The sequence below is a fragment of the Hoplias malabaricus genome, chromosome 3 (assembly GCF_029633855.1).
Source record: "Hoplias malabaricus isolate fHopMal1 chromosome 3, fHopMal1.hap1, whole genome shotgun sequence".
Lineage (NCBI taxonomy): Eukaryota > Metazoa > Chordata > Actinopteri > Characiformes > Erythrinidae > Hoplias > Hoplias malabaricus.
The window spans coordinates 12,820,497-12,836,136 of NC_089802.1; the positions used below are offsets into that span (position 1 = coordinate 12,820,497).

Here is a 15,640-nt window from a genome sequence, read left to right on the forward strand (position 1 = left end):
TATTAGCTTTTAATACAGTTGATACGTTCTGCTTGGTCTGACTGTTTACACAACAAATTAGTGTACACAACTATTAGTGTTGATTTAACTAATTTAACACTGTTAGTGTAATAATTTAACAATCTCAATATTAAGTCAACACTAATAGTGTTGATTTAACACTAGAGAATATGCTGTGTAGGGATGCATGTTTAGCTAAATAAGAAATTTGAAAAGCTCTCTTACCTATAGGATCGTAGAGATCCTTGGTGCTCTGTAAGAAAGTCTTGGATGACCTAGGAGAGTCAAAAAAATGGAATTACTATATTACTATTCAACCTTCTTGATGGTTAAATTGAGCGAAAACACTGACTTATTCAAATCCAAGACTATACCTGACCTGATGTGAACGGCTGATACTTAATGGATATGGATTCATATTTACATTTACATAAGAATAAAAGCGAGTTGCTACATTTAAAATGTTAAGTGGAAATCTGCATATAAGTAATTACTTGATAAATATTATTTAATATTTATTTTTTTAGTATACTTCCCTCAAGACAGTAATGTATATATCCACAGCTCTGTAATCAGCTTCATTTTTCAAACTGTCCTCTCAAACAATGTGATATAATTTGGGCTAAGGTTCTGTTAAGATTTGTTTTTCATTCATTTAACAGGAATATTAAAGAATATATGACCAGTTTAGGTATGATTCTTTCAGAGTTTGAATAAGTAGCTGAATATTTAATGTTTATTCCAGGACCTTCACAAAAAATAGGGTTCTATGACAGGGACAAGCTGAAGAACCCCAAAATGGGCTTTGAGCATATGATGTAATATCCTACTGATCTTTATTCTAGAACTGAGAGTATTTTTAAAGAGATATTTCTGAATGCACATCTAATTGAAATACATTACCTCAACAAAACGCAGAAGTTTTCCAGTAGAAACCTCAAAGCCTTTCTTCACAGCTTCACTCTTTCGTAACTGACACTCAAGCAAAGCAATCCTCTTCCTCAATTCTTGCTCCTCCTGTATGAATACAAGGGTTACAAGGTATCATATGTTAAAATCATCTTATGGTTTAATCGGCATAGGTATACATTTTGGTTAGAACACTTAAAAATTTGTGTAAATATTATGTTTTATTTTAAGTTGAGAATTCAATATATAAAAACTCATTTTTTATACCATCCTTTGAATAATTTTTCCCCAAGATATGTTGCTGGTAGTGAACTTATAAGAATATAACAAATATAAAAAACAGTAATTCTGAATTTATGACCAATGCCAGTCTTATTCGAGAAATAAAAATGTGTTTTCCATTATACATGAGCTGTTATACTTTTCAAAAACCTATTACATACAAAATGGCTATGAATTTATTTCAAGTTAAATGTAATTTAAAATGTCATGCTGTGTTTCAAGTGCAAGTCTGAGAGCGACTGAGCTTGCACACTGCAACAACATGAAATCATTCTTGCAGCAAAATAATGAAAAATGTTTTACATGCTTAGTGAAAGCTTCAAAAGTACAGTACAGGAAATAAGGTTCTCCTCTGACCGGTGAGGTTGCTAGCCAGAATTTTCAAAAATAACTTCATCAGCCCACGTCACCCTGCAAGATCATGTTAAAGCCTTCATTGCACATCAGCCCAGTTACTGAATAATACAAAGCAAACAGTGACCTACTTTTAGCAGTACAGGAGGGAGTAAAAACCTGAGGTGGATATGAGCATGGAAGGGGGAGTGGGAGTGAGAAGAACAGACTAACATTTTTATTTTAGTGGATGGCAGACCATTTTCTCAAGTGAATACCTTGGCCTGGCCAATCTGTTCATTTCTCTGAGACTTCATCTCTGCTATCTCTTCCTCCAAGAGGTGAATAACCTCCTCGTAGTCCATCTCCATTCCTCGTGCTTGCTTCTGAGCAGCCTCAGCTAGCTGAACCTGTGTCTGTAGAGCTCTGCTCTCATCCACCGCAGCTTTTGCTTCCTGCAGCAGCACAGTCAAAGTTAGAGAGGCACTGATGAGTATGCACATACTGTAAAAACGTATAGTGCTGAGGGGCTCTCACCCCCAGGCATTGCAAAGTCAGCGCACTACAAAAGAAATGCCTGACACACTTTCTCTTGCAGTTTTCACACGTTCAAAGCATGATCAAGCACTGGTTTAGATAAACAATACTCGTGCAGTCATTTCTGCCATTGTATGTAAAGGCTTTGAATTTTTGGCCTGCTGAAACATGTCTGCTTAAAGACCATTTAACCTATAGATGGGCAAGGGAAGGAACCACACCTGACAAAAACAAGCTGTTACATAATATGGTGAGTGAAATATACCTGGGTCATGATGAAAACCAGGGTGGCATTGAATACTTTTCACAACAACATCAGTCAACAGAAACCAAACCAAGAGAGGGCAACAGGGTCAAGGTAATTTCAGATCAGTCAAGTATCACAGTATAAACAGGTAACACTATAGCCTTGAACCATTTTATGTCCCAGAGCAAGATTTTTTGTGAACTTGTTCTCATCTGATACCCACTTATCACACTTTGTGGGAATGTGTATGATATTTTGATTTAGATTTAGATAATGAAACACACCTGATACAATATATAGTATATAGAATTTTAAAGATCTATTCAAGTACAAACATATTTTACATATGTTTTATGTAAACATGTATTAACATGTATTTTGTTACAACAAGAACCTGTGATTTATTAATGCTCTTGAAAAATTTTGAACTGACCAAAATACAAAGAATTTACTTTTTATGCTTTCACTGACCAACTTGATTGTATTCTTTAAAACATAAACAAATTCATCTCATAGTTCAAATAAGAGTGGGAATGTAGTCAGATTTTTATATGTTTCAGCTTATTTTGCAGGACAACTGAAGTCTGTTTCAAAGAGAAAAGGGAATATTAAAAAAGTGCAATCACAAATATTTCTCATGGTACAGGAGTGTATCATTGCGCATGCATTGGTGTCCTACATTTGTGTGAAGGTACCATTGATGTTAAGACACATACTGGGATTTTAGAGAGATATGCAGTGATCAAGGCAAATGCCAGGTGTCATTCTGCATTCAGCAAAGTGATTTTGTTGAAACAGAATGCTTCCTATGGAATATTTATGGTACATCACAAATAAAAGAAAGGCTACCTCAGACTTTTGATCATCTGAAGTCTTGTATCAAGCATAAATAATCACCTAACTGCAAAATTACAATAATTAGTATTCTCAGTTCTTTGAATTTGTGAAATTGTGCTTATATTTACAAAAAACATTAACTTGTACAAAGAACAAAAAACATAATGAAGGCTAATTAGTGTTTGCATGAAAAAAGAAGTGTGACAATCCAACTTCTTAAAAGAACTGTGGCAGATTCTCCATGACACCCAGTAAAACCTACCATCCCATTTTTTTTTTATAAAACTGTATAAACTGTACCTAGGACTAATACTTAAGAAAAAAAGCAAATGGTTGTCACATATAATACAGACTTTCTTTCATTTATTAATGTTTACTGCACATTGTTGTCTTTTTCTTTCAAGTAATAAAGAATTAATTCCATTATTTTTGAAGTCATCTTTACTTTCCAACATTTTTTGCATGTGCCTAAAACTATATAATAATATATATTAATTAACCCCCCAAAGAAACTAACATGTAAAATTACACATTCAAAATTTAGTTCTGATAATAAAATATAATAAAATCCTTAAAAGTGGATTTAAAGGGGCCATCTATTATTTCAAGGAAACACCGTTCTCTCTGCTTTGCTCAAATTCAGGAGCTCTGTGCCTTTTAATGTGGAATGGTATGTTTGATATGTTTGTTAAAGTTTTTACTTACTGGATTACCACATAAACTCATTTGTAATCCAAGTTGTTTAGTTTGCTTTGCAGTAATGCGGTTAGCTGTACCTCGAATTTGGACACATTTCCACCTTAAGTAATCGGAAACACTGAAATTAAATCAATATTACCCACCTATGAAGCAGGAACAGAGAGAGCAATATCCTCATCTTGGTTAATGCTTTTTGAAACTCTCTCCGTTGTCTAAAAAAGTCCAGATGCTTTGTCATGAACAGAGAGAGAGAGAGAGAAGTCTACCAGACCCGGCCGAGACACTTTGTTTTTTTAGCCTGTACTGACACCAAGGCTTTGTAAACACATTAGATTTTAGGTTTTGAGCGTGCAAAAAACACATAGGGAGCAGATAGGGAGGGAACATCCTCAGAATTTTATAAAAAGGTTTTTTGATTACTATTGTGAACTTTGCCTTTAACTATATTTAACCACATTTGACTTTAATCACTATGCTTGGGCCTAAGAATATGCAATGAGGCTCTGCTTCTATCTCCACTTTCATGTACACACCACATGAATCTGTTACATTTATTAAAAACATGACAAGTGGGCAGTAATGTGTCTTTAATAATACAGTTATTAATCTAAAATTTCTTAAAATCAGACAAAATATTTAGCCTGAAAAAAGTGAAGATGTAAGGTCAAGACTAAAAAAAAATCAGATTATATAATAGTGATCAGCTTTTGAGCTGAGATAAATGTAATAAATAGACTGTTGTAGTTAAGGATGGGGAAAAATGAAGATCAATTTGCACAGTCCATTTGGACAGTATATCAAACGCTCCTAATACAAGCTGCACATTACAAGACTCAAATATAGACATATCATCCCTAATCCACATAGCCAGCGATATCTTAGCAATTCATAGCTCCCCCTCACACTTTTCAGTGTGCCACGCCTATGGTACGATGTGTGGACGGCCCCTCGCCTGCACAGTCATCTCCAAAGGGAAAGCTTAAAAGCATGCTACTCCTGCACTGTGCAGTCAGTCTGCCTACCTGTTACTCTAATGGCATATATAGCATGGCAAGAGTGGGCGGGGGGTGAAGAGAGCAGAACGAATTCAGAGAGGCAGATACAGGCTTGAAAGAAGCATGGGTTTAAATAAAGCCTTGGTTCCACACGGCTGGGCTTTCAAGGCTCCTACTTGGCTGCTGTTGCTCTGAACTTGGTAAGTAATAGAGCTCAGTGTGGTGCTGACACCACAAATCAGAGCTACTGTGTGGAGCATGGAGAGAAAGCACAGAGAGGCAGCCTAGACCCTATCACTAGATGTGTCAAATGGTTCAAACAACTCAAATTCAGGCCTTTGGCAAAAGACGAAATTAAAAATCTGCAAAGCTCTTAGCAGATCAAATGCATTTTTGAAAAACATGGAAAAAACTTGATCCTCCAGGTGAGGTCATTTCATGATGGTTATCCAAAGGCTAAACTGAAACATAAGCACAAAAAGCAGAGTGATAATAGATACGGAAGCATATATAAATCTCAGGTATCCTTTTAAAGACAGCACAATAAGCACCAGAGAGTAGAATTAACAATGTGTAGCTATGGTATATAGAAAGCAATTCTGGGACACTCCAATTACATATAGGTTTAAAGTGAGCTTGGCAGCCTGTCAAAATGCTTTAACAAGAGACTGGAATCCACTGACTCCATAAAACCAAAAAATGCAGGAAAGATGATATTATTATGAAAAAAAAAACATCCTGACAATTAAATTGAATAAAATAATAGATTTAACATGCAATACAGAAGTAACATCTGAAGTAACATGTCACAAGTCTTTTATTGAACTGCATAAAACAGTGATGGTCAATAATTTTCCTTATTATTGGTTTACCATTATTTCAAGACCTTCACCAATATCAATGTCGCTTATAGTTCATTAAATTCAAAAGACATGTGATGACATTTAAGATGCTCTTGAATGTGCTTTTTATGTAACAGGCACTTCTATTGCTCTGAGATGGAACCGGGCTACTGTGTGCTGAGTCCATTTTTATGACTCACAGAACAGAACTATTTCCACATATAAGCTGACATCTCTACAGTGCCCTAAATACTCCACTTCCCACATACAGATATGCAGTGGGTGGATCACATCTCTTGAACCCTAAGACACATTGGATATATATTCTGGAAATGCTATACCATATACAGTATCGTAAATCTATGGTATGATTGTTATACTGTGCAGTTAATTGGAAGCCGATACGAGCTGAAACTCTGCGGAGAGCACTTGAAAAGCATCAAGGTGGTAGCACACAAGAATATAAAAATGTCTACAGCTCCCCCTAAGGGCACCTCTCTGACTGTACAGGACAAATACAGTCACCAAAAAATATATACAAATAAAATAAAATAACATAAAAAATATAAATCAAAATAAAAAAAAGCATTATGAGCATACTCACTTGTTTGACTTTTGTCAGCTCTTGCTGCATCTGATGACAAAGGCTTTCAGATTCAACCTGCCTATCCTGTTGGATAAAATACATGTCATGGGAGCATGAATGTGAATACCTTCCTTATCCTGTGAAATAAGCACAGTAAGTCCTCAATAGTAATTCCCATAAACACAACAGAAAAACACCTGGAGCTGCACAAACAGTCTGAGTCCTGGCATGAACTGATATATAATTTACCTGCAGTCTTTTTATTTCTCTTAATGCTTCAATCTGATCTTTTCTCAATTTCTCCATCTCATCAAGGTCATCAGAGTCAGATGTCGATGCCTTGGAAATCACACAATGAGAAAATCAAAAGTGGAAAATACTTCCACCAGGGTTACATAATTATATCCCTTTGCACATATTTCTCATAGTAAACTATTTACTGTTCTGTAATATTAGAGCTGCACAATGTGGACATAAATGACAAGAATTCCAAAATCACTATTCGCTAATAAGTAGAATAAAATAATATAAAAATGAAATATGTTTGACTACTTACAGCAAAAATGGAAAATATTTAAGCCTGACTAATGTATAAATTATTTATATATAAATATAACATATGAAAAAATATATTAAGTATTTAAAGAAAATCTTACTAGACGGTTTGATGAAGAGTCTGTAAGATCATCTGACGTGAATCTGGCTACTTCCTGTCCTAACTTTGATTCGTCTGTCAACTTGAAGAGTTCTTTGGTCAAAGTTTCAAAATCTGGAACAACAAAAACATAAACAACTGCACAAACTACCTTAACATTTTACTTCACATTCTGGCTTAGTACAATAATCAAAACAAGGAAATATGAAAAAGGTAAATATTGCAGCTTCATTCAGGAAATCGAAGAAGTTATTATTATAAAATATATATATATATATATATATATATATATATATATATATATATATATATATATATATATATATATATATATAAAGCATATATAAAATTATTAGGGCATATGTCTTTTTATTTTATTTGAGTGTCTTATACTCATAATGAAAATGTGTGCCCTCAGACTAACTACAGATATATGTGATGCTTGAAAAATGGAAACTGGAAAAGTGTACCTCATGCACAATCTCCTGAACTACTCTCTGAACCAAGCATTTAAAATTCGCAGAATAACACCGCACCCATAAAGACAGAAAATCAAGGTTAAGTTTATGTTTCCTGGTGGAAAAGTGAAAACTGTTGACTGAATGGCATAAATTACAGTAAAAATTTGTGCTTTTAGTTAAATGTTTGGAAATTAGCTTGCCTAGTTTTTGATGAAATATTACTTGGAAATAAGATAATCTCTACATTATACATGTTTTCTTGGCATACAGCTCAAAATATGCATGCTTAAAGAATTTGTGAAAGCACATATATGATTGACAATCAATAGATTTGGGTGACAGAACAAAATGTGTATATTCCATGGTTGCATTTGTGTGATTGATAGTAAATTCCTAAAGGCACAAATATGTTACACATCCTTTGTTTTGTCCCCAGTCCCAAATGTCCCACACTTCAATACATCCATCCTGTAAGTACGTAATTTACATTTTAATTTCATAATAATTACTGGACAGTGTGTTTTGTGAAAAATTACAGTGTAGAATAAACTACAAATATTATTAAGGCATTACGAGGAGTAAATCATTATTTTTGCATTAATCTACACAAGGACTAATGCCCTAAAAGTTTGCATATTTTGAAAGTTACTAGTAATAATAAACAAAGTATGAGGCTTGCTCACCCTCGTAAGCAACTGTCCCTCCAGGGTCCATATGGAGCCTCTCTCTCAAAGTCTGGAGCTGAGACTCTGTTGGCTTCAGACCCAGCACTTCCAGAGCCTGTGGACAACACCACTGTCCTCTTAGCATGGTTCAGGCATGAGAGTAGTGCCCTCTCACCCACACAGTGTTTTGTATCCCACCCTCTCTCACTCACTTCCACACTCCCACACTCTTCTTTGCTAATACCCCAAATGGTTAATATTTAAAAATTTTAACAAATGCTTAGCAATAAATATTTTTATAACTATTATGTGTAATTGTTACAGTTATACGTCTTTCCACAGAATGAATCACATTACTGACTCACAGGGCACTGTTTCCAATAGCAACACAGCAACAGAACATACCAGAGCTTAGCATGTCTGCACAGGCTAAGGCTACAGCACAATTGCTATTGATTTTCCCATTATAGTGCAGGAGGAGCCAACAGTGTCATTAACTCCTCGCCACATGATAACACAAAACTAACGGCTCAATAGAACTATGGGAACATTGGAAATGGATCGTTAGAGCCCACTGGCTTAGCCAAAAGATTTGACAGGGGAAAGAGGGAAAGCAGGCTGACTGGGGTGGCTATAAGTGAATAAGGGCAGGAAAAAGGGGGCAGGAGCAGCAGCAAACCTGTTCCAGTCTCTCCATCTTGACACGAGAGCTAGAGCTGAGAAATGGTGTCCTCGACTGGGCAGCTGTGGCAGTGGCATTGGCTGTGGCACAGGGCTTACAGGCAGCAGTGGCATCTGGAGACACAGACATTACATTTACATTAATAGTTAATATTAAAATTAAGTTAATCCAAAATGATTTCCTGCATCCTCAAATATGACTTCAAATTGAAATTATGTTATAATTTGTAGTGAACCTCAAACAACTGCTCAAACATCAGGATTGAAGTCCCGTTTCAATGCTTAATAAAGAACACGTTGCTGTGTTGCACACATCTACCAATAAGAAATGACCTAGAAAATCATTTCTAATATAAATCCTAATATTTAATTCAGAATACATTTAGGCATAAATTACTATGCCAAAATAGTGTCATAATTACATTGGAATGCCTGATTAGAATGTGTGATAAAGCTTAATTCAGAATCTAGCCTAAAAGTCTATCTGGATTGAACAGGGTTTGTTCAAATAAAAAAGTGAAATACATGAGAATGCTGACGTGAGGAAATTTGGTTCAAATGGGGGCATAAAATATGTATGTATTTGTGCTTGGGGTCTGATTCGGTTTAAATCAGAGTCAGGGTTTAAACTGGGGTTTATGTAATCATTTGTATAACATTATAGTTTGCTGTATGCTTAGGCACATTTGAGGCTGTGGGTGGGACCATTCACAAACATCACCACACTGTAAGGTTCTCCTTAAAGTACAGTTCACTGACAAAGGACAGCATAAAAATTACTATATGAAACAGTAAAAGAGGAGAAAGGGATCACAGCACAAACCTACAAACCAAAAACAACTAATCATCAAGAAATAATAGTTAAGAGAACGTATATATTCTCACAAACAAGGTGCAAGAGCTCTTTTCTGATTTTCCTTCATCTGCAGTGTAACTATCTGAAACGAAATGTCCAAAAAATTCACCTTCTAAAGTTCAGAGGTTCAGTTTTCTAAACCAGATCTCTAATTACACACTATCAAGGAATTTCTCTTTCAGTTAAAAAATGATAAAACCCCTCTGAATGGGTTATTTACCTAATGGCAAACAAAAGATATATATCATATTGTGTCTGACAACACAACTAAGACATGACCTCAGCGGACATGGGTTTATTTTGGCCTTATCCTTAAGGGTATTTGTATGATAATATCCATTTTCATCTGCTCATATTGAAAATGTGGTATCCCGCTGGCAGGATTATCTTCAATAATAAACACTCCAACATTTCATCAACACAATTTGCAAGCTTGCTGTAGTTGGCAGGTAATCCAGGTTATGATGGAAAAATGTTCATCATCCCATAATATCAGATTTACTGAATTATTTCCTAATAGTTTGCTACTACAAAACATCACTAAGCAAAGTAATTAAACTAAAAGTAAATGACCATTCAGCCACCAACATAAGGGATATGTATGTATGTACATAGCATACTAAGCATTTAATTAAATAACAAAATTGTCCGTGACTACACAGAGTAATGCAGTACCGGAATTGCCCACTGTGGTGCAGGCACTCTCAGGGATAGAGATAGTTGGGAGCTCTGGCTTCACTGGTACTGCTCGTACCTATAACAATAAACAGTAAAAGACGTATTACAAAGTAGTCTTAAAATGTGTTTGCTTTAAAGCATGGGTAGAAACCAAATGAGTAGCCAGGCAATATATTCAAGAGGAACAGCGAAAACAAACCAATTTAAGGGCCACAATCCTTTTTTTCCTGAAATGGAAAATGTATTTCTGCAGCTATAATGACTGAGCTCTGATCAATTTCCATGTTTGGAAATAATCAAACATACTCAAAACAATACATTCAAAATGTTCACTTGGGTGTTTTACCTGAGTTAGTTTGACAGTAGGCAGTGTCTCACTGCTAGAGTTAGTGGTAGGAGTAATTTTGGGTACAACACCCCCAGGCAGAGGTACACCCCCTGGGCCATGCGGTCTGACCTGAGGGGCTGTGTTGCATGAGGGCTGCAGGGAGATGGGACTGTGGGGGCCACTGCTGGAACCAGAGGAAGACCGCCGCCTGATAAATGCTATCTCCACCGTAGGGTCCGGTCTGTGTGGACAGTCACAACTTTGAATATCTTGGTAAAATACTAGCAAAGTAATGCATTACATCAAGTAAATGGCTAAATAAGATGACAATAGGATTACTCTGACCTCTCTGTTTACAGAAAAATAAGGTAAGAATTGTACAGAAAGTCAGACCTGAGCTTTGTTCTGGTTAGTATGCTTTTGGCTTCTTCATGTGTTACTCCAATAAATGACTCTTTATTGATAGATATCAGTTGATCTCCGACCTTTAGTCTTCCATCCTAAAAAGTCCCAGTGTAGAAAATCTCACATAAACAAAAAAAAACAATAAAGCTGCAGCATGTTCAAATGTCATTGTTAATATTCTAAATGATTTATAGATGTGAATGAAAAATTTTGTGTCATTTTTGATATAATATATTTTCAGACTCAAAATAAATAAAATTTAATTTAGTCACTTCTTTATTTTAGAGACTATTAACACATCATTGCACAGGTTATTCACCTTTTGGCAGTCTCCTCCAGGCACTAATTCCTGAATGAACACCATTGGCCCCTCTGCTCGGTTTGCTCCACCCTTAATGACCAGGCCTAAGCCGGTTCCCTTGGCAACACATATCAACTGAATCATGCAGTCACTGGGGGAGGAGAGCACAAAAAAAAGACTGACAACTGTAACAGATATAATCACTTGCAAGGTGATTAATGCATTCTTTTCTGAATGGCATGAACTAATCTTTCATAGGATTTTATTACTCAGGCTAAGTATCTGTCATTTCAGCAACATAATAGCTTTTCAAACAGCAGGCCATTCAACATGAACATGTTCTATCAACAAATGTCCTAGCGCAACACAGGGATTAAAAATTCCTTTACATTGTTAATGTATAACTAACCAAATATTATTTTACATATTCATTCATTCTTTTACTTGTACTTCTTCAAACGTTAACTGTGCATGACTTACCTGCACACCTGTGGAGCAACTGTGGCTGTAGTGCAGTCTTTAGGGCTTAGGATTTGTGGGCTTGTTGATCTTGATGATGATGACGATGAAGCAGTGTCAGTCAGCTTACCTGAAAAAGAGACGAGTAACCAGAGGTGGTTAAAAAAAAAAAGTTGTAAACACTCTCCAGGGTTTCATTCCACATGCCTGGATTTTCTAATCACTTCAAACTAGCCTCAGAGAATTAGGAAGTTGAAACAAAATTGTGGGAAGGATTTTTACTGTCTAGTTCTGTGTTTGCCATATTTGTACATAAATAATAATCGTTGTCATAACAAATTAGAATTTTTTTTGCTCATTTAATATAGTAGTATGACAAAATGTAACTGAGATTTTGCAAGTGGAAATTTTAAATATTGTTGATTGATACAAGACTTCAGCTGCACAAAAGTGGTCTTTGTTGTCTGGTTCTCCTTTTCATAATGTGTATTAGGGACAGATCTGGACTGCAAGCAGGCCACTGAAGAACATGTTCTGTGTCTACAAAACTAGCACATGCAGATGAAGCTTGGCATTCTTCTGACAATAACAGTGGATTTCCAAAAAAAGTCATGGACTTCATGGCAGCATAATACTCTCTAAAACGTAATATTACAGATACTGAATCATATGATCGATATGAATCACAGATCGATATGAATCGGTGGCACCTTCTCACATATTGCAAGTTTCCATTCACAAACTTAATTTGGAAATGTTCAGCACATTTCCACAAACATATGTTGGTTCCTGAACCAGAAAACTTCAGAGGCAAATAAACCAGTGTTAGCATGTTAACAGGCTAATTTTCATTACTGTACTGTAATATTACTTTGATGTAACACACAGTAGGTACAGTATTACATTATGTTAAAGGAAACAAAATCCACAACAATGACAGACTGCCTGGGATTTTAGTAGCTAGTCATAAATATATATATATATATATATATATATAGTATCTTACCTGTTCAGAAAAAGGCCAACTCAACCTTACCTTTAAATCCTTTCAAGTCACTGAGTTCTTGCAATATCTGAAAAGCCTGCCACTTTAAATAATGTTTTGCCTTTTACAAAATGTCCCAACCTTTCTGGAAACAGAATTTGTATTTTCAAAGCATCAAGACTCTCACCTTAAACTTATTTCTTTATATATTCACTAAGCTATAATAATTGTCAAGCTTACTAGAACAATCTAGCAAAACAGATGGGCATCCTTGTAATTTTATAAACATTACATAATGCTTATTTATATATTAATATATTTATTCCTGTATATCTTACTTTTCATTTTATCTTACTACACCATTAGAATCGTATCAATGTGGCACAGTGTTTGAATATCTTTATTAATTTAATAGTGGTGGGTCTGTGTTACTGGTATGGGGCTATAATTCCCAGAGTATGTGAAGTAGGGTGAAAGACCTTGGTTTCTTGGAGCTTAATAAAGTGTAAAATTCAAACTTGCAACTGAAAAAGTGTGTCCTCCTCTATCAGTCTAACATATGTACCTGTACCTACAAGTCGTTAAGGTTTAACATTAGTCTTTATTAGCTAATCTTAAATATTGTAATGAATAATACCTGTAGACACAGGAGTAGGTGATGTCCGGCCAGTTCCAGAGCTTGTATTACAGTTGGAATCATATTTCTCCATGAGTTCAGCAAACTCTCTCCTAAAACACACAGTCATCATAGTTCACTTCATAATACATGTGTTTCCTTGATAGTCATCATAATTTATTATATTTCAATATACAGTAGCCCTAAATGTATCTGTTTAAAAACAAAATTTTTAACAAATAGATTTTTAAACCTCTTTCTTGAGTGGTGTCTACCAATGTTTTTTGGATGCAAACATTAAGCATTTTTCAAAAAACCTGCTAAAATAAATTGTTTTCAAGACACTCAATTATTATGTTTAAGTATGATAAAGGTATGCAATTGCATTTTTTCCCAGTCCGCTGTATGTAGTATTGCTTTTTAGGGCAATACCAGTTTTATAAAATGATATATGGCTTATTCTACAAATGATGTGCTGAAATATAACTTGCATGAAATATGGAAAAACCACAGAAAATTCATGCCTGTGTATTTATGTTCTGTGTTCTATTCTTAAATTATATATTCATTGTAACTGCTTATCCAGTTCAGAATTGGATCCCGAGCCTACCAGAAATCACTGGGCAAAAGGTGGTAAATATTCCTAAATTAATCAAATAAAATATATGATAAGCTATAGTACATTGTTGTTGTTGTTTTTTTTATTAAGCATTTTTTTAGCCTTTTCTATGTTCTAAATTAAAAACAGCATTGGACTTGAGAAAGCATTGGACTTATTCCATGAGAAATAACAATCTGATTACTTAAAAAATAATCTGTAAATGTTTGACATTGTGTAAAATGCAGAAAAATCAAGAATCTCTTATTTTTTAATTCTGCTGAAATTTTATTTGATTTTACAAAGAAAGTAATTGAGTACAAAGAAATTACTTTTAATGTTTTGGTTAACTAACTTGATTGTATTTTGTAAATATAAACCAATTTTAATTTCGGCAAACTGCAACACTGCTAACAAATGAAAGTATCTTGATTGGGTAAAATTAGTATCCATCAAATGTTTAGTCTATGCAAACTTAGGGGTGTGGGGCTCATAACTTTTTACTAAACTTTGTGAGACAATGATCAGACTGTCCAAATAGAACATTTCTCTACACAAAACTGAAAAGCAAGTATATATTTACCCATCTACTCCAAATAATATGATGAATAGTCTGCTGCATTACAAAATACAACCTAAAACTCTATTACAAAAGGCTATTATAAAAGCCATAAATTCATTAATGCACAAACACTGCTGAGTTTCCTGCTCCTAAGATTGTTTCAGAAGTTGTGAAAGACAGTGGAAATATGTGCTATGGTCTGTCCTTGTTTCAGCTAATTTTCAGTGAAAACAGATTTTGAGCTGTCCTTCCCAAAGAAAAAAGGGACATCTGTAGAGGTATAAGAGTGAATCAGGGCCCATGATATGGGTGGCTTGCGTTGTGCGAAGGTATCACTAATGCCAATGTGTAAAATTGGATTTAAGAGAGGCTGCCACATCTTTTGCTGAGTAATCCATGCTTCCTTCAGCAAGATAATGACAGGCCTCCTCCGGCATGTGCTACAACATCATGGCTTTATAGACACAGAATGCCTGTGCTTTACTGACCTGCCTGAAGTCCAGTTGTCTACTATTGGATATGCATAGCACATCATGAAAAGGAGAATCAGACAACGACAACCACAGAGTGTTGAGAAGCTTAATTTGTGTATAAAGCAAGAACGGACAAAATTTTCAGTTGTTGATAGTGATGTAACACAGTGGTTAATAAGCCTTTGTTGGTTTATGGAGTGTGCTGCAGATGGCAGTTTCTAATTTTGTTTACATTTACAATATATTATGTTGGAACTCTATTCTTTGAACATTGTTCAGTTAAATGTATCTACAAATCACAGATTGTTGTTTTATACTGCATTTTACAAAAGGTTTAATTTACAGTTAATATATGTCCTTTTAAGAGACAATGCCATTACAACGAATGAAAAAGCTCTGTTAGGCATCTACAATTACACTACAGATAAATAATAATAAATAATACAGATAAGTTAGTTTAAAAAATTCCCATCTTCATATATTACTACATACATGTCATACATGACGCATTACGTGATTTTGATATTTAAATAAATATGCACATATTTATAATTTCCAATATAACTTTGAAGGGGTATATATATGAGAGATTGTCCCAAGCTATTTCCAGTTACAGCTGTATCCACCCTCATTTTGCCAATATTGCTAAA

At 34.9% G+C, this 15,640-nt stretch overlaps 1 protein-coding gene across 5 annotated transcripts in view; it reads right to left on the reverse strand.

Annotated features, from left to right (window-relative positions):
• stxbp4 (syntaxin binding protein 4) overlaps positions 1–15,640 on the reverse strand; it is a 152,284-nt gene that overhangs the window by 13,177 nt on the left and 123,467 nt on the right. For all 5 annotated transcript variants that reach the window (XM_066663223.1, XM_066663225.1, XM_066663226.1 and 2 more), the window contains 14 exons: positions 13,379–13,470; positions 11,778–11,886; positions 11,316–11,448; positions 10,985–11,091; positions 10,610–10,832; positions 10,261–10,339; positions 8,728–8,843; positions 8,067–8,163; positions 6,924–7,036; positions 6,517–6,606; positions 6,286–6,351; positions 1,803–1,979; positions 904–1,017; positions 226–275 (listed from right to left, as the gene is read on the reverse strand). In XM_066663223.1, the coding sequence (XP_066519320.1) occupies positions 226–275; positions 904–1,017; positions 1,803–1,979; positions 6,286–6,351; positions 6,517–6,606; positions 6,924–7,036; positions 8,067–8,163; positions 8,728–8,843; positions 10,261–10,339; positions 10,610–10,832; positions 10,985–11,091; positions 11,316–11,448; positions 11,778–11,886; positions 13,379–13,470 (1,566 nt within the window). The remainder of the gene's footprint in view (positions 1–225; positions 276–903; positions 1,018–1,802; positions 1,980–6,285; positions 6,352–6,516; positions 6,607–6,923; positions 7,037–8,066; positions 8,164–8,727; positions 8,844–10,260; positions 10,340–10,609; positions 10,833–10,984; positions 11,092–11,315; positions 11,449–11,777; positions 11,887–13,378; positions 13,471–15,640) is intronic.